This window comes from Drosophila biarmipes, chromosome 2L (assembly GCF_025231255.1).
Source record: "Drosophila biarmipes strain raj3 chromosome 2L, RU_DBia_V1.1, whole genome shotgun sequence".
Lineage (NCBI taxonomy): Eukaryota > Metazoa > Arthropoda > Insecta > Diptera > Drosophilidae > Drosophila > Drosophila biarmipes.
Window position 1 is genome coordinate 15,057,124 of NC_066612.1, and position 16,434 is coordinate 15,073,557.

The 16,434-nt window shown below is 47.4% G+C and overlaps 8 protein-coding genes across 8 annotated transcripts; 3 read left to right on the forward strand and 5 right to left on the reverse strand.

The window, feature by feature from the left end:
• Positions 1-1,156: 1,156 nt before the first annotated feature.
• On the reverse strand, positions 1,157-4,020 carry LOC108034085 (transcription factor E2F2). Its single transcript, XM_017108851.3, has 6 exons — positions 3,639-4,020; positions 2,794-3,586; positions 2,621-2,730; positions 2,020-2,278; positions 1,509-1,848; positions 1,157-1,440 (listed from the first exon to the last, which is right to left on the reverse strand). Exons 2-6 carry the CDS (start codon positions 3,109-3,111, stop codon positions 1,337-1,339), a joined length of 1,131 nt encoding a protein of 376 aa, XP_016964340.1. The 5' UTR covers positions 3,112-3,586; positions 3,639-4,020; the 3' UTR covers positions 1,157-1,336.
• A 224-nt stretch (positions 4,021-4,244) lies between these two features.
• Positions 4,245-4,918, forward strand: LOC108034087 (M-phase phosphoprotein 6). Its single transcript, XM_017108854.3, has one exon. It carries the CDS (start codon positions 4,370-4,372, stop codon positions 4,856-4,858), a length of 489 nt encoding a protein of 162 aa, XP_016964343.1. The 5' UTR covers positions 4,245-4,369; the 3' UTR covers positions 4,859-4,918.
• Positions 4,829-6,336, reverse strand: LOC108034086 (ubiquinone biosynthesis O-methyltransferase, mitochondrial). The gene is made up of 4 exons (XM_017108852.3): positions 6,168-6,336; positions 5,935-6,111; positions 5,339-5,871; positions 4,829-5,046 (listed from the first exon to the last, which is right to left on the reverse strand). Exons 1-4 carry the CDS (start codon positions 6,194-6,196, stop codon positions 4,916-4,918), a joined length of 870 nt encoding a protein of 289 aa, XP_016964341.1. The 5' UTR covers positions 6,197-6,336; the 3' UTR covers positions 4,829-4,915.
• A 157-nt stretch (positions 6,337-6,493) lies between these two features.
• LOC108034018 (5'-3' exonuclease PLD3) lies at positions 6,494-8,494 on the forward strand. The gene is made up of 3 exons (XM_017108753.3): positions 6,494-6,781; positions 6,836-7,870; positions 8,056-8,494. The coding sequence occupies exons 1-3, from the start codon at positions 6,602-6,604 to the stop codon at positions 8,314-8,316; spliced, it is 1,476 nt and encodes a 491-aa protein (XP_016964242.1). The 5' UTR covers positions 6,494-6,601; the 3' UTR covers positions 8,317-8,494.
• LOC108034017 (exonuclease mut-7 homolog) lies at positions 8,396-10,972 on the reverse strand. Its single transcript, XM_017108752.3, has 3 exons — positions 10,076-10,972; positions 9,035-10,017; positions 8,396-8,977 (listed from the first exon to the last, which is right to left on the reverse strand). Exons 1-3 carry the CDS (start codon positions 10,849-10,851, stop codon positions 8,850-8,852), a joined length of 1,887 nt encoding a protein of 628 aa, XP_016964241.1. The 5' UTR covers positions 10,852-10,972; the 3' UTR covers positions 8,396-8,849.
• Positions 10,973-11,267: 295 nt separating this feature from the next.
• Positions 11,268-13,733, forward strand: LOC108033985 (nucleolar complex protein 2 homolog). Its single transcript, XM_017108709.3, has 2 exons — positions 11,268-12,341; positions 12,399-13,733. Exons 1-2 carry the CDS (start codon positions 11,313-11,315, stop codon positions 13,674-13,676), a joined length of 2,307 nt encoding a protein of 768 aa, XP_016964198.1. The 5' UTR covers positions 11,268-11,312; the 3' UTR covers positions 13,677-13,733.
• On the reverse strand, positions 13,681-14,337 carry LOC108033987 (NADH dehydrogenase [ubiquinone] 1 alpha subcomplex assembly factor 2). The gene has a single exon (XM_017108711.3). It carries the CDS (start codon positions 14,190-14,192, stop codon positions 13,740-13,742), a length of 453 nt encoding a protein of 150 aa, XP_016964200.1. The 5' UTR covers positions 14,193-14,337; the 3' UTR covers positions 13,681-13,739.
• LOC108033986 (5'-3' exonuclease PLD3) lies at positions 14,182-16,024 on the reverse strand. The gene is made up of 2 exons (XM_017108710.3): positions 14,673-16,024; positions 14,182-14,609 (listed from the first exon to the last, which is right to left on the reverse strand). The coding sequence occupies exons 1-2, from the start codon at positions 15,888-15,890 to the stop codon at positions 14,340-14,342; spliced, it is 1,488 nt and encodes a 495-aa protein (XP_016964199.1). The 5' UTR covers positions 15,891-16,024; the 3' UTR covers positions 14,182-14,339.
• Positions 16,025-16,434: the final 410 nt, after the last annotated feature.

The following is a 16,434-nucleotide window of genomic DNA, read 5'->3' on the forward strand; positions in this document are numbered from 1 at the left end:
TGATTTGTTTGGAAAATAAATAGCTAAACTAGATAGACTTAAAATATTTCAAAAATTCAAATACGTTAAAATAGTTCCAATAGGTTTTCTATAGATATATAAAAAGATTCATCTAAGTTTATCTGTAAAGTTTGTACTTTATCTGAGACCTGCGAGATAATATCCTTTTAAGATTGGTCCATCCTCTCTAACCCTATATTGTTGACCTCCAGAGAGGCCTTTATGTTGGCTACAGCTTCTTGTACGGATGGCCCCAACCTGGAGAAGAATTATCGCTACTAGGGGTTTCCAAGTCCCGTGACTCCCAGATATCCATTTAGATATGCAGTAATAAAACTGATGACCAGAATGGCTGTGTGATCAGCTCGAGGAATCTACTGAAGTTTTTGGCTCCACCTCCCCTATTTACATATATACATAGATTTGTATATCGATTTGCATCGAACTATTGCAAGTTATTTTAATTTGATTCGAAATATGTCTATAGTCAGTTCGACAAATTTTGTTCTTTATTGCAAAAATAAATCTTAAATATTAATAATTTAACTAATGAATTCGGTACCCGTCTCATATTTTTTACAGGCAAAAAAAAACCAAATAGTTTGTTTTCCTTTTAATATCTTAAAATAATTTTAAAGGTATATTTGTGGGGCTTTTGCCCCGTGCATAGGAGTTTGGACACTGGGGACATTTGAACCGTCGTACCACCGAGTGACGTAGCAGATGGCGAGTGCAACTGGAGGCTCGACTCGGCTCGGAGGATCTGATGAAGGAGCTTTTGGTATATCGGCATGGTCCTCTAAATGCGTCAAGGCGACGCCAGTTAAGGCAACTGGCATGCTTCCTCAAAGGTCTTTGGAATTCGAAACCGCTTGACATGAGTTTCAGACAGAAGTCCTGGGGTACAGGGAACACTTGTAACGTCATCTCCCTTGAGAAGGTTACTCCGTTCTTGTCGAAAAGTATGTAACAGGAAAAAGGAAGTGTTTCCGATCCTAGATATAGTAAATATATTCTTGATCAGCATCACTAGACGAGTCGCTCTAGCCATCATATATTATATGATCATCAAAATAATATACCAACCCATCCCATAAAGGTTTACTTCCTCACATCCATTTATGTTTGTTTAAAATGTATAAACAAACACACACGCTCAAATGTGTGCATTTATGGATTTATTGGTTTTGCTGCTAGTCTGGCGAAATTACAAGGAATTAAACTAATTAAAATTTCTAGACGATATAGGGAAATCAAAAGTCAGAATTGTACTAATCATAAATATTTGCACAACGCACGCGGCCAGTTGCATGGTAGCTACATTCGTAAGGAGTAGTTAGGAGCATTGTACGTCGAACAGCTCGCAGATTCCTTCGTCACTTTTCAAGGCAAAGTTAAAGTCTTCCTGGGGTGGATTCAGCTGCACCAGCGGAGGGTTTTCTGCAACACAAGAAGGGAGAACATAAAATTAGGGGGGGTCTTTTGAAAAGCGGCCAAGAAATGCCAACCTAGATTCGGATCATCAGGATAAAATCGTCGCAGCGAGTGTCCTGACAGGTAATTTTGGAAGATGATCTTTGCTGTTAGCTCGTTCTCCAGGATCTTCATCTCATCCTTCATCTCGGGATTGCAGGAATACCCGTGCTCATCGGTAACTACGTTCCCCGTGCCCGCTGGATTGTTACCATCCTCGCTGGAGTGCGACGACGTCGAAGGCGAGGGTGTGTCCAGGCGGCGATAGTCGAAGAACCCGTCCGCGTCGTTCGGATTTGTGGTACTTTTGCCTTGGTTTGTTACCAGGCGTATGTCGATTGTGCTGCCATTATCCAGCGAGACGGCCAGCTCGTACTGCAAATAAAGAGACATGGGTTTAAAATCATTCACCACTTGTGCTGATATCGAACAACATAAACGAAGAATAAGGCCGATAAACTTTAATAAGTAGGGGTATACAATTATTAAAGCTCTTTTCTATTATTGCACCATGTTAATAAGTATACAAGAGGCAATGTAACATACGTGATTGCGCTTAATATCCACTTCCTCGTCGTAGTTCGGTATGGTGAATACGGAGTCATCGCCAAAGATGTCCAGTAGATCGTCCCGTGTCACATAGGCGTATGAACGATTGGAGGGATCCTGCATCACATAGCGCAGATTGCGCTGTGCGTACTCCAGTTGCTTATCTAGGTCATCCTCCAGCATTTTCAGGTGATTGGTCCGGCTGCGCGCCATGTCGTACTCCTCCTGGTCTTTGGCATTGTTAAAGCCCCCACCGCTAATGAAAATTATACTTTTATTAGTACGAGGAAGTAACAAAGGAAAAACAAATATTTTAACCCAATAAAGTCTCAAAAAATAGCAACTTCTTTGTGGAATCTTGGATGAAAGCGCTACTTATTTGGACAGTGTATTACACTTTAAGTGTTGAAGACAAAAAAATAAGTTTGAGCCCGATTTGTCAATTGATAACACCAATAGCAGAGTAAAATTACACCTGCTTGTACAGTACTTGCTGTATCTTACAAAGAGAGTGCCACCCCATTCCACTCCATTTACAGGCCATTTCTACCTAGTTCGAGCTGACTGAGTTCGCCCTTAAATGCAAATGAGCACCTACCGCCAGCGCACTAGGGAGCAGTGTCTGCCCTTATCTATTAGTCCAATGCCCTCCAGAACATTGGTAATGTCGTATATTCGCCTCTTCTGTACGTCCAATATTTTGGTGGCCTGCAGAGGAGAGATAAATGGTTGATTTAAGGGGGAACTCATGGAACTAAGCCCGGGTCGTACCGCTTTCAGGTCGATGGAGCCGCCGTTGGCCTTCATGAGTTCCACAAACTTCTGGGTGAGCAGGACCAGGGAGCCCACGGAGCGCTGTTGTCCGGGCTGTGACTGCGACTGTGATTGCGAAGGGGACTTGATCGGCGTGGGAGGATCCGGGGATGTGTCCATGCTGGTGGATGCGGGCTCATAGGTCTGCGAATGGGCCGCGGAATCATCCGAATCCACGTTGCCAGCCCCCATCATCATCATCTTCATCGCAGAGGAGGTGCCCGCTCCGGAGCTGCCTTCTCTTTTAACAATACTCGCCGTTTTGCGCTTGTACATGGTACGCAATCTATTCAAAGGCTCTTTTCCCGTCCTGGTAACTCGTTGTGTGCCTGCACTCGGTATGCACTGACCAATAATCGCGAATAAATTGTAGTTTGGAGCGAAAATTAAACGAAAATACGAATGTTGGCGCTAGGTTTGCTTTCCGCCATTTATGTCACTTTTTTCATTCTCCCTCTATTCTGTGTGCGCAATGCGCAGTGTGGCAAAGCGACGCGCCGTTATGCGATAGTTAATCGATGAATCGATCCGCGCGCCCTTTGCAGCACTGATTTTTTATTTAAATTTGTTCACATTTATTATCTTTTGTTTGAATTTATCTTTATAAGCACGTGCAATTAGATTCTTCGGCTCTGCTTCGAACCGTATCCTGCAGCTGTTTTAGCTGTGCATCCCGCAGCACATCCAGTATTTTCCACTTCGTCTCGAAAAAGAACTCATCGCTGATTTGCTCCAAGTCTATACGAATTACCTAAAAACTAAAATGTTAGCTTTAATGAAATATAATGTGCCCAATTCCTTACGTCACAAAGGTTTGCTATGTGTTGCGCCTTGTACTCCTTGGGAATCGTACTTTTTTGTGGTATTGCAACTTTTGGTTTCTTCTCCGGTTCTCTACTGCTTTCTCCATTGAGGACAATCACTTTCTTTTGGGCCAGTAAATTGGCTCTCCGATTGCGCTTCATATTAAAAGCATTTGTCATTTGGCGATCTTGTGATTCTGAATCGTTTTTAACGAATACGCTGATCAGGCTGTGGTAGTTCTTCCTTATTGTGCCCATGAAGCTGGAGTTGGGCATTGCTTTTTGTGGGGACGACAAATTTACAGAAACATAATTAATTTTGACAAACTCCGTGACATTGATAAGAAAGTAAGTAAGTCCTGGGGAAACATTTTAAATATAATTTTTCTTTTGGGGAGGTGCCAGTCAGGTTTAGGTTTTCATTTGAGTAGGTCCCATTGCAAGAGGTTTACGCTGCCAGAGTATATTGACTATAGTGCACGGCAGGGTGGAACGTTGAAAATATATTATGGTCCTTTTTTTCGAAAGTAATTTGAATACTTATTTTAAACATCGCATAAACACGAGGGCGCGCCACGTTTTCTTGGCCAGCCTAACGGCGCTTTGCAACACTTACTTTTCCACCGTTTGTTTTGTTCGCTCATTCTGCCTTGGGGCAAAAAATCAACGTGCCTTACTTTTAAGGGAAAAAGTATTTCCATTTTATTGTGATTAAACAATATACCGGCAAAATGCCAGCAAAGACAAAGCCCCGGCTTTCGCGCGGCGTCCTGGACATGAAGTTCATGCAGCGAACCAAGGTCAAAGTAGAGAAGGAGGCGGATGATGAGCAGAGCAGGGCACTGTACTCCAACGAGATCAACGAGAAGATGTTGAACTCCACCTCGAACTTCGTCGTGGAATCCAGCTATTCGATTTGCGCCGGCCTAATTGACGGACGGCTCAGTTTCCGCGGCATGAATCCCGAGCTGGAGCTGCTTATGGAGCAGGAGCTGGCGGAGAAGCAGGCCCGTACAAAGCCGGAGCAGCCCAAGGAGGTCTCCGACCAGGACATGGCCAAGGCCTACTATGCCAACAAGGCGCCCACGGTCGCCGGCAGCATGGGCAAGAAGTTCAGCACCAAAAAGGACTTTAAAAGGAAGCAGAACGGCAACGGGAGCGAAAGCCCGCATCCCAAAAAGAAGCAGCAATTCAAGAAACCGCGTTCAGATGACGATTAGTTTACGCCTTAGTTGTTACACACTGACCTAGCTACTAGTTAAATAAAATAATTGAATTCAGTTGGATTCGCTCAAGGGTTGTTTCACCGCCTGCAAGGCGTAGCACATCTGGGTGTTATTGATCCAGCGCCAGGTGTTGCTCCAAAAGTCGTAGGTGCTTCCATTCACCAACACCGTCTGGCAGTTCACTGCAAATAGAGAGGAAAAGAGTATAAGTACAGGTTGGAAAAATGTTAGCATTGCCTTTCTACCTAGGTATCAAGGTTTATGGGACAAAACCCTATCCATGCCGAGAAAACTCCAGACTTTATTGATCATATAAAAAGACCAAGGAGAGACAGTCGAAGTCTCAACCACTTAGTGCCGAAAACTATTTCCGACCTGATTATATATCGAAAACCTTTAGACCTTCATAAAATCTAAGACCCTAGACTTCAAGAATAATGTTTGTACAAAATGAATACATAGAGGGACACCTACTTGTATCCAAGATACGCTGAACGTCCAGTGGGGATATCATCTTGTCCCAGTGGTGTGTTCCCTTGGGCGCCAGATTCAGTACGTATTCGCTAAGGATAACGCCGCCAAACCAACTGGGGATTGTTTTGTTTAAGGTAGTGATGAAAATGGATCCTCCAGGCTTAAGGGTTCGCACACTGGCCTCCAGCAGCGCCACTTTGTCGTCGACATGCTCCAGAACTTCGGATACTATTACGGCATCGTAGCATTCACAATTTGCCTTGGCGTGCTGATCTACAGGTTCCATTTTATACTGCACATTGCTGGCCAGTTCCGGACTGGAGCACTTGAGGTGATCGCGAGCGGCTTCAATTAACTTCTCGCCCAGATCAATGCCCGTGACCTGGGCACCTAGGCGCGCCAGTTGCTCCGTTAGCAGTCCACCGCCGCATCCAACCTCCAGAATATGCTGCCCCAATAGCACCTTGGTGGTATTTACGTAACCAGGCTTCACTGTGCCCCGCGAAACGATGCCATCTCTGATGAAGGGAACCCTGAGAGGGGACAAGTCTTCAGCAATATGTTTATTTAAACACCTTGGAACTGGGATCTCTTACCTAATCTCATTCAGCGCATGCAGAGCACCCATGGTTCCATTTCGATTCCACCACTCGGAGGCATGGTTCTCATGGTGGCGCACTTCCTTTTGGGTGCCGGCATCCAGTGACGCCGCGCTGCTGCTGCTCCCGGTCGAATTTCGCACCAGAGCACCCACCAGCGATTGTCTCAGCTTGCTGGAATGCCAAATCTTGTAATTTGATATATTTTTGCGGTTTTATTTGTCACTTACTCGCTGGCAAATAGTGATTTCCGCAGCATTTTTGAGCGCAATAATAAACGTTGATAATAAAACAGCTGATTTTGTTTTGCTGCAAGTGGATTGCCAGGGGCGCAGAGGGAGCTTCAGGGGGTCTAATAAAGAAATTAAAAAAATATATTTTTCATTTTATATGGTTCCTTGTAATTTGTAATTGATTAGATCCATGTTGTTGGTCGTTATACAAAAAATACGTTTTTAAAAAGCCCTAATTGATCCCTTTCTACACCCCTGAAAAGTCAGAAGTGGAATGAGAGAGAGGAAAAATGGAATGGAACGCTACCGAAAGTTCCGATCATTGGTTCTTTATCATTCTTAAATTCGAGAGGGAACCGTCTATAGCACCCGTCATATCGATAAAGATAACAAAGCCTCTTTGGCTAATCACTACCTTTTGATTTTTCGACATGCCGGATTACAAGAAGCTCGAAAACCAAGAAACCGATGTGGAGAATGGCCAGGCCTCTGGCCAGACCCCTGGCCAGGACACCGAGGAGAGACAAAGGCCGGCGGAGAGTCAACAGGCGGCCCAAATGGTGACGGTGTCGTTGCTCATGCTCCTCTTCCTCGGCAGCTCCTACTTCCAGGTATTTAAATAATCAAACATACTTTATTTAAACCACTAACAACCCTTACTTCAGCCCCGGCCGCGCCTCCATCAGTATAGTGGGCCCGGAGGCCATGGACTGAAGGGAAAAGTCAACTGCGACATTCAGCTGGTGGAGTCCATACCCGTTGGACTGAAGTATCCTGAAGGCAGCCCAAAATTCCTGAGCACCTACGAAGCATGGAAGCAGCTCTTGGACAGCGCGAAATCCTCACTGGATATAGCATCCTTCTATTGGACACTCAAGGCCGAAGACACGCCCGGTGTGGCCGATAACAGCACTCAGCCGGGCGAGGACATATTCGCCAGACTTCTGGCCAACGGAAATGGCGGCAGCCGGTCGCCCCGAATCCAGATTCGCATTGCTCAGAGTGAGCCCTCCACTGTATCGCCCAATTCGAACACAAAAGTGTTGGCCAGCGCCGGAGCTGCCGAGGTGGTCAGCCTCTACTTCCCTAAGTACTTTGGTAGCGGAGTACTGCACACCAAACTTTGGGTGGTTGACGATGAGCACTTTTACCTGGGCAGCGCCAACATGGACTGGCGGGCCCTTACCCAAGTCAAGGAGATGGGCGTGTTGGTCCAGAACTGTGGGCAACTGGCAAGGGACGTGTCCATCATCTTTAGGGAGTACTGGGCTATGGGCAACAGTGAAAGCTCACAAATTCCCCGTTGGGACTTTTCATACAACACATACTACAATTTGCAGAGTCCCATGCAGATAAAAGTAAACAAGAACACCAGTATGGAGGGCTTTTTAACCAGCTCCCCGCCACCTCTTTCGGCGAGGGGGCGAACAAATGATTTGGACGCCATCCTCAACACTATAAACACAGCCATTAGTTACGTAAATATTGCGGTTATGGATTACTATCCACTGATTATCTACGAGAAAAACCAGCATTATTGGCCTTTCATCGACGATGCACTGCGGCGAGCAGCTGTGGAGCGAGGAGTAGCGGTGAAGCTCCTTATCTCCTGGTGGAAGCACTCCAATCCCAGCGAGGCCAAGTACCTCAAGTCCCTGCAGGACCTGACCTCCAAAAAAGATAACATTGATATTCAAATTGTGAGTATAAAGCTGATAAAAAGTCTAAAATAAGCCAAATTTTTTTTAATTTTTTTTAAATTGTTTGATAATACCAAAATTAATCACCCAATGACACGTGCTTAAAAATCTGACCAATGTGAAAATAGTTCTTAAAGTGCAAAATAGAAAAATTAACCAAGCCTTTTTAAATCATTCTTCTCCAGCGCTGGTTCATTGTGCCCACTGACTCGAGCCAGGAGAAGATACCCTTTGCTCGGGTGAACCATAACAAGTATATGGTCACCGATCGAGTGGCTTACATTGGCACCTCCAACTGGAGTGGCGACTACTTTACAGACACCGCCGGCATCGGCTTGGTACTAAGCGAAACCCACGAGACGGAGAGCACCAAAACCTTGAGAAGCGACCTGCGCAACGTCTTCGAGCGGGATTGGAATAGCAAGTACGCAACCCCACTTCAGTAATCGTTCCCGGCTTTTATTTTATTCCACTTGTTTCAATCCGATCCCAAATATTATCCCAAGTATTTAAGATCTCTACAAATTGTTCAATCCTATTCATTGCTTTTATTCAGTTTTGATTATGCGTGAGGGTTAAATAAAAGGCTCGTTTATCGGCCATAACAGAAAATACAAAATAATACATGTACTCTGTGAATTGGAATAATGTAAGTGTTCAAAGTATGTACAGTGAGCGAAAAAATCATAAAACGAGTAAACCCAGAAACCTGAAACTGATTTCTGTGCCACCTCCAAAAGAACTTAAATTCCTTATTTCATCTCTGGTTTGCAGTCACATGGTTTGCTTTTGATTTGTAACATGCGTCTTAACTGCGTTTAACCAAGCTGCCTTGCTAGTCGCTAAATATACGTTAAATACTCTTTTCAACTTTAACGTTTGAACTAAGTTTAGGTTGGGCGAATGCCTTTGTCGTCATCTACATGAGAATCGCTATCCAACTAGATTTGCTGGGATCTATTTGGGGCCAGCTCGTCTATCACTTGACATTGGCGCCGCGCCTGAGGAAGTTGTTGCTGGCGATACTCTTCTCGATTGCCACATGAATGGAGGGAACGCGGGCAAGGAGCGTGTTGTAGATCAGCAGCAGACAGCGCGCATCGATGGCTGGAAAGGAAAGTATATTAGTCCTGCTAGATTAAGGAGAGTCAGGACTTGACTCACCGGCGTAAAGAATCTGCTCGCGTCGCAGCGGCCTATTAGCCCAGTTGGAGCACTGATTTGACTTGTTCAGCTTCTTCCCGAGGCACACCAAAGAGAGATCCGTGAGAGCGTCCCCGGCCCGGTTAACATTGCCAAAGGGAAGCTCTACGCCGATGCGCTGCTTCTTCAGCTCCAGCCAAAGATTGCGCAGGTCTAAGTAGTGGTGAGGCATTTGAAGGCGCAGTTGCAGAGGCAGTGAGCGCTGCAATACACTGAGATCGCTGACCATGGAAAAGCCCACCTTGAGGATGTTCACATTGTTAAAAACGTTCGCGCCCAACAGCCGCCAATGCTCCGTTCGCAGACTCTCCCTTGCCAAGCAGTCAATCAGGTAGACATTGTGGCTTGTGGCAATCTGCAGAACGCACAGCTGGCTGTCCCCGCACACGTTTTGCATCCACTCTGAATCCAGGTAGATGATGTGCTCCTGCTGCAGGTGGTACAACATGCGATCAAACTGTGCCGCCTTGTCCACTATGATAAGGCACTCGTCGGGCAGGTCCATGGTCAGGTACATATCACAGCCACTCGCCGAGCAGCTGTCGTCCTCGCTGGTCGATTCCCAGCACGCAGCTTTGCCAGCGCCATTTTGCGAAATCTGCGTCTTGATTTCTAGCGGACAATCGTTTGGAGTTATATTAAATTCTTTGTACCAGTAGATGGCCTCGAAAATAGCTCCAGCTGAGGCAATGTAGCTAACGAAGTCCTTGCGCAGGGCGTAGTCATAGGCGTGCACGCTGACCAGTTCCCGGAAGCTGGCCAGATTGATACGGGCCTTCTCGTACTCGCGGTATAGATAGTGCAGGTAACTGCACGTCTTGGTGAACTTGTAGTTGGGCGTGACAGCATCGTCAAAGCCGTATTTCTTGGCCAGCCGAGCGACGATCTTGGCAATGGGCCGGTAGCTCAGCACGTGGTGCGAGATTTTAAGATTCTTGTAGCGACTGCAGGAAAGACAGAATGTTTATCCAGGTTTGGGATCTTTACTCATTCATAACTCACCCCAACAGATGCTCGCATAGCTCTATTACTTGCTTCTCCTTGTGCAGCAATGAATCCAAGAACTTGACAAACGGCAGGCGCTGCTGTGTGGCGTGGTCCAGATACTCCTCGGCCAACGGCAGCTTCTCGATGGCAATTAGTGGGAAGGCCAGCTCCAGCATGTCGAACTCGTGGGTCAGCTTAAGGCTAATTGACCACTGGGTGACCTCCTTGTAGAGACCATTGTCCAGGAGTTCGCGCAACTTGGGCAACAGCAGATCGCGAATATTACGCAGTCCATAGGCATAGATCACAGCATTGTTGAGGCTCAGCAGGCCGGAGGTCTTCACAAAGTTAAAGGCAATCATGCTGGTGTTTGGGTCACAGCCCTCGCCGAGATGCGGGTACTCCTCGTGAAGCTTGCACACCGTGTCCAGCACAAAATGTGACAAGCTCTTCGGCTTGATGTTGCTGCTGTCCGGGCAGTTGGCGAATATCTTGAGGGCCAGCAGGAGGGGTTCTTGGTGACCCATTAAGGCCTTTCCAAATTCCTGCCGCAGATGCGGCGACTTGTTCTTGCTGTACATGTTCCACTTCTCGCGGAACAACTTGAAGAACTTCTCCGCCTCCGCGTCCAAAGTGGCGTCGAAGTTACGCCCATCGATCCCGGCACCTGTTGTGATGTCCTCCAGACGCTTGATCTTCAGGTTGGCCATCAGGTTGTCCATCTCCTCCTCGTCCGACTCCAGGCCGGCGGGAATTGCGTTGTACATGTGGCTGTGGCTCTTGCGTGCCATTTTCCACCGGCGCCGCTTTTTCCGGTTAAGCGAAGCAAGTGCAATTGCCAATTGCAACTGCAATTGACAAGTAAAAATTTCGCCTACGACTTACCGAGTCGCCAACAACAAAAAACGATTGGAGAAACCGCCAAAGGGGCTGGCCATTTGGCGGTTTTATCGCTGTCGCCTTGTGCACATAGTATATTTAATAGTTGTATTCACTATTGTACACTATTTAATGCCCGCAAACAGAAATGTAAGTAATTAATTACAGCTTACAGAAGACCCTCCCATTATTATCAAATTTAAATTCATATTTGAAATAGTAAGTTTTCTTTTAGCTTTATTTTTCGCCTTTCCTGTAGCTCAATGTGTATATCTCATTTTCAAGAAGGGGCTACCCTGCATAGCAATTTGCCGACTTGGCAACCCTGTTGAGCGGCACACGTGCGATTTTGTTTTAGTTTGCTCGTGTAAAAATGAAGTTGGCTTCGAAAAAAGTAAAGACCCTGGGCAAGTCCAAGCTCGGATTGAGCAAAAAGAAGCCGCTTAAGGATGCCCTGAAGAAGTCGAAGGTCAAGAAGTCGGAAACCGTCTCAGAGTCAAAGGGTATCACTAAGAAATCAAAGCCGAAAGGCACTGAACTAGTGAAAAATGGGAAGCCAGCGAAGAAGGGGGCCAAGAAATCACACAAGGAGGAGCTGGAAGGACTAAAGGATATAGATCCGGAGTTCTACGATTTTTTAAAGAAGAACGACAAGAAGCTGCTGGACTTTAATCTTCTAGACAGTGACGACGACGATGACGTGGAGGAGGAGGATGAGGTCAAGACCAAGAAGGCGGCTGAAGACAGCGAAGACGACGAGGATGACGAAGAGAAGTACCATAAGCCCAGCGAGGACTTGGCTGTGGCCAGCGATGAGAGTGACTTCGAGGAAGAGGACGAGGCCGCATCTGGCGCCACCCAGAAGATCACCCTCAACCTGCTGCACCAGTGGGAACAGCAACTGAGCCAGGCCAACGTCTCTATCGACATTGTGCGCAAGGTGATCCAGGCCTTCAATTCAGCCTTGGCCAGCATTTCGGCCGACGGAGCTGACGGCGGCGAGAACCAGCCCAATGCAGCCGCCTTTAAGGTCGTCGGAGCAGCCGCCTTCAACGGAGTCATCCAGCTCTGCGTGATTCACCTGCAGCCCGCCATTATCAAGTTGCTGGGCGTTAGGCCCAACAGCAGCCTCCCGCTGCACAAGCACAAGAAGTGGGTCAAGGTGCGCGGCTGCCTGCGTTACTACCTCACGGATCTTATTCGTCTGGTGGAGCAGGTGTCGAGTCCCAATATTCTGGGAGTGTTGCTCAAGCACTTGCACCAAATGGCTGGCATGGTGGTTCCCTTTTCGGCCCTAGGAAAGACCATTTTGAAGCGGTTAGTTGTGCTCTGGGCCACTGGAGATGAAACCGTTCGAGTGCTGGCCTTCCTCTGCATACTGAAGATAACCAGGAAACAGCAGGTAGATTCAGTTGCCTTATGTGTATATCCACTTTGCTTACGTTATTAAATCTTTCAGGCCACTATGCTTAACCACGTTCTGAAAGCGATGTACCTAGCCTATGTGCGCAATTCCAAGTTCGTGTCCCCTAACACTCTGCCCGGAATCAACTTCATGCGCCGCTCGCTAGTGGAGATGTTCGCCCTGGATCTGAATGTCACCTATCAACATGCCTTCCTCTACATCCGTCAGTTGGCCATTCACCTGCGAAACGCGGTGATCCTCAAGAAGAAGGACAGCTTCCAAGCCGTATACAACTGGCAATTCATTAACTCCCTGCGCCTTTGGGCGGATCTCCTGGGAGCAAGTGCGAACAAGCCGCAGTTGCAGCCTCTGGTTTATCCCCTTGTTACCATTGCCACTGGAGTGATCCGATTGATACCCACTGCTCAGTACTTCCCACTGCGATTCCACTGTCTGCAAACGCTTATATCACTGTCGAAGGAAACCAATACATATGTGCCAGTGCTCCCGCTCATTGTGGAAGTGTTGAAGAGCAACACCTTTAATCGTAAGCATTCGGCGGTGTCCATGAAGCCACTGCAGTTTACTTGCATCCTGAGGCTTAACAAAGGGCAGCTGGCAGAAAATGGCTTCCGGGATGAGGTGATCGAGCAAGTGTGCGGTCTTCTGCTGGAATATCTCGCCCATGAGTCTGCATCGCTGGCCTTTAGCGATCTGGTGGTGCCCACTGTGATGGCTATCAAATCGTACCTAAAGGATTGCCGAAATGCGAACTACACTCGCAAACTTAAGCAACTGCTAGAGAAGATCCAGGAGAGCGGCCGTTTCATAGAACAGCAGCGCGGCAAGAGCAGCGTTAACTTTGACATTAAGGACGCTCAAGCTGTTGCCGCGTGGGAGCAGCAGCTCCGCCTAAAACGCACGCCCCTGGACATTTACTACGCCAGCTGGCTGAAGACGCACGAGATCAAGAAGCGACGACAGGCGGCGCAGACGGATGAAATTAACGCAGACTATGATGTGCCCAAGCTGAAGAAGCTGCCACCTAAATCGGGAGTCCCAGTAAGGAACGAGAACGGTGAGGTTGAACTCTTCCCATCGGACTCAGAAGATGAAGGCGACGATGGCCTGCACGTGGGATCAGACGATGATGACGACGAAGTAGAGGATGAGGAGGAAGTGGAAGTTGAGGTGGAGCAACCTAAAGCAAAGAAGGCCAAGAAGGAAAAAGCAGAAAAGGAGAAGTCCCAGCCAGCAACAGTGGAAGATGATTACGATGAGGCTGGTGGAGCCGTTGATATAGTTAAGGACTTGGATTTGAACGATTGGTAGAACATTTAAGATCAATTTAACTATATTTACACATTAAATTCTTTAAAAATACCAAAACTAGAGTTACTTCTCCGGTGGCTCCTTGCCTGGAATAAACTCGTACTCCTTATATTTGGGGAAAGTTCCGATGGTGGGACCGTCCACCTGCTTGGGCAGCGCCTTGTCGTCCTTGCCCTTGGCGTAGGTTGCCTCCAGTTCGGCGGCATTGCGCTTCTTCATGTCCATGATCTGCAGGTTCTTCACCAGCTCCTCACGGGTAGGCGGCTCATCCCGGCGTCCCCGCAGCCAAGCCTCCCACTCGGCGGTAAGTTCCTGGTCGAAGGCTTCCTTGTCCGCAGGTTCAAACCACCGCGAGGGCTTCCTCTTTCCAATTGAAGGATTGGCCGGAATCTCGTAGTACTTATTGCCGAAATAGTCCTCCCCAATGAGATCCCCACGGAACTGACGCGGCCGCAAGGACTTCCAGAAGTTCTGGAAGATGATGCCGAGTACGTCGCGCGTCGGCTTGTTTGCCATGCTTTTAGTTTGCTTTATTATTAATAGAGTGGCGAGAAATTTAAACTTATTTTAGCTTCCAGAGATTTGAGGTTAGGTCTGACGTTTGTTATGACATGAACAGCTGATGGCAGTGTTGCAAAGTGCCGGCGGGTTTGAATGACTAATTCAAATTCTTAAGGTTGGTTGCAAATGCAAGGCATAAGGACTGAACCAATCCCTCTGGAAAACGGCCAGCAAGTCGGTGCGCAGACTGTTGTTGTTGTAGTCCATATCCTGAAGGAGTAATCCAATGCCGGCCGATGAAGTGAAATGTTCGCCCGACCAGCTCGAGGTACCAATGAAGGCAACGTTATCGGTGACCAAATAGGAGTTGCAACTTACTCTTCCACCTGAAATCCTATCCAGCTCATCCGTTGTGGGCACCACAAAGCGACGCTGAAAGAGAAAAGGTTTGTAATCAGCATTTCACATCCGTTCGTTTATAGCAGTTCCCATTACTATTTGTATATCCACTTCATCCCTCACTTTGTTGAGAGCCTGCAAGGACCGTAAAAAATGATCCTCGCTGGGATCCGAGTACTTCCACCAGGAAATTAGCAGCTTAACAACCACACCCCGCTCCAAGGCGGCTCTCCGCAGGGCATTGTCTATTATGGGCCAGTATTCCAGCTTCTTACTGCTCCTCAACTGCGGAAAATAGTCCATCAGAGCTATACTTATAAACTCAGTGGCCTTATCGATAGCTTCTAGAATGACGTCCAGCTCTTGGCTCCTTCCAGTGCCTGCCAAGCCAGGTGGTGAACTGGCTAAATAAGCCTGCATTGTATGGTTTTTGTTGATGTTCAGCAAAAGGGGTCTTCTCTGATTGATGTGGGTGTGGTAGATCCAAGGCCAATTCTCCGGCACCTCATTGTTGCCCAGGTACCAATAGGCCTTGAAAATCTTCGCCATATCCTGGGTCAGATGAGGACAATTCCTGGCCAAAACACCCAGTTCCTTGCGTTGCGTGAGCGATCTCCAGTCCATGCTGGCGCTGCCCAAATAGAAATGTTCCCCGTCCACCAGCCATAGTTTGGAGTGCAGGAAGTTGATGCCCACGACATCGGCCGCTCCGTAGTTGGCGAGGATGCGAGCATCCGCATGCCACAGGCTCTCCTGGCTGCGATTAAGAACAATCCTTAGTCGCAGTTTGGGTTTGCCGACATCCCCGTTTGAAAGTAGCCGCTGAAAAAGTTTTTCTCCCGGCACGGTGCTAGTGTCGTTAACGTCCAATCCGCGCAGCGTCCAGTGTGGTGAGACTATGTCCAGCGAGGTTTTGGCCCTGCCCAGCAGCAACTGCCAGGTTTCAATGGTGCTCTTCAGTTGGGGGTGGCTCTCCCGTTCCCCTTGGCTGTAGTTCAACCCCAGCGGCAGGCTCTCGACTAGTTCCAGTTGGCATGGCAACGGAGCCTCCACGGGAACGGGGCTGTTTGTGTTCTCATTTCGGTGGAAGGTCTCCCAAGGCAACAAAAGGACAATCATCACCAGGACGAAGAGTATAAACACGGGTATGATGTAGCCGTGGTTGCAGCAGCAGTCTTTCCTCTCATCCTGGACTGCAAATTGGCAGTTGGGACGCCGGCAGCAGGATGCAGTCACAGGAGTCGGATCGTCCTGTTCTCGGGGCACTGGCTGGTAGTCCCCGGGTATCTCGTGCACTCCTCGGCGCTCGGACATGGCGATGGCAATGGGGTCAGGACTAGCTCTGACTGACCATCGTCAAACATTTTCCCAGCCGAACTTATTTATTATTCGCACAGTTGTGGGGAAGTATCGCCCGCCCACGCAAACAAACTCAGCGGTGCAGTGTTGGAAAGCTATGCGGGTGACGTCAGTGCTGAAGGGTGAAATCTAGCCAGACTAGACAGTAAAAAAATTCCTGCAGTTTCTAATTGTTTGAATTTAAAATTAAATTTAAGATAATTGGATTAAAGAATATAGCATCCATTTATGATAAGGATAATGGACATTTAATGGCGACGTAAAAAAATACATTCGCTTTCTGTGGAACTACGCTAGTTCACTTCCCCCTGCTTTTGGCGACCAAAAAAATGCATTTGCTTTCTATGGAACAAAGCTAGTTTTCCTACTCCTGCTTTTCCGTACTCCTTTTTTCGCAAAGAACGTAGATGTGTCAATTTTGTTTAAGGTCTTTGCTTTAAGGCCTTTTTTCCCTACAATTAGCTGCAAGTTAATGAAGAAGATTTTCTTTTCGTGGGAC

Coding starts and splice junctions, on each gene's coding strand:
- LOC108034085 (XM_017108851.3), bottom strand. CDS start 3,111: ATGTACAAGCGCAAAACGGCGAGTATTGTTAAAAGAGAAGGCAGCTCC. Junction 2,279..2,620: donor TGCTCCCTAGTGCGCTGGCG/GTAGGTGCTCAT, acceptor AATTTTCATTAG/CGGTGGGGGCTTTAACAATG. Junction 1,441..1,508: donor TCCTGATGATCCGAATCTAG/GTTGGCATTTCT, acceptor CTTGTGTTGCAG/AAAACCCTCCGCTGGTGCAG.
- LOC108034087 (XM_017108854.3), top strand. CDS start 4,370: ATGCCAGCAAAGACAAAGCCCCGGCTTTCGCGCGGCGTCCTGGACATG.
- LOC108034086 (XM_017108852.3), bottom strand. CDS start 6,196: ATGCTGCGGAAATCACTATTTGCCAGCGA. Junction 6,112..6,167: donor AAATCACTATTTGCCAGCGA/GTAAGTGACAAA, acceptor TTGGCATTCCAG/CAAGCTGAGACAATCGCTGG. Junction 5,047..5,338: donor TCAGCGTATCTTGGATACAA/GTAGGTGTCCCT, acceptor CTCTATTTGCAG/TGAACTGCCAGACGGTGTTG.
- LOC108034018 (XM_017108753.3), top strand. CDS start 6,602: ATGCCGGATTACAAGAAGCTCGAAAACCAAGAAACCGATGTGGAGAAT. Junction 6,782..6,835: donor TCGGCAGCTCCTACTTCCAG/GTATTTAAATAA, acceptor CCCTTACTTCAG/CCCCGGCCGCGCCTCCATCA. Junction 7,871..8,055: donor ATAACATTGATATTCAAATT/GTGAGTATAAAG, acceptor ATTCTTCTCCAG/CGCTGGTTCATTGTGCCCAC.
- LOC108034017 (XM_017108752.3), bottom strand. CDS start 10,851: ATGGCACGCAAGAGCCACAGCCACATGTACAACGCAATTCCCGCCGGC. Junction 10,018..10,075: donor CTATGCGAGCATCTGTTGGG/GTGAGTTATGAA, acceptor TCTTTCCTGCAG/TCGCTACAAGAATCTTAAAA. Junction 8,978..9,034: donor CGAGCAGATTCTTTACGCCG/GTGAGTCAAGTC, acceptor TTTCCTTTCCAG/CCATCGATGCGCGCTGTCTG.
- LOC108033985 (XM_017108709.3), top strand. CDS start 11,313: ATGAAGTTGGCTTCGAAAAAAGTAAAGACCCTGGGCAAGTCCAAGCTC. Junction 12,342..12,398: donor AGATAACCAGGAAACAGCAG/GTAGATTCAGTT, acceptor TAAATCTTTCAG/GCCACTATGCTTAACCACGT.
- LOC108033987 (XM_017108711.3), bottom strand. CDS start 14,192: ATGGCAAACAAGCCGACGCGCGACGTACTCGGCATCATCTTCCAGAAC.
- LOC108033986 (XM_017108710.3), bottom strand. CDS start 15,890: ATGTCCGAGCGCCGAGGAGTGCACGAGATACCCGGGGACTACCAGCCA. Junction 14,610..14,672: donor ATGAAGTGGATATACAAATA/GTAATGGGAACT, acceptor TTTCTCTTTCAG/CGTCGCTTTGTGGTGCCCAC.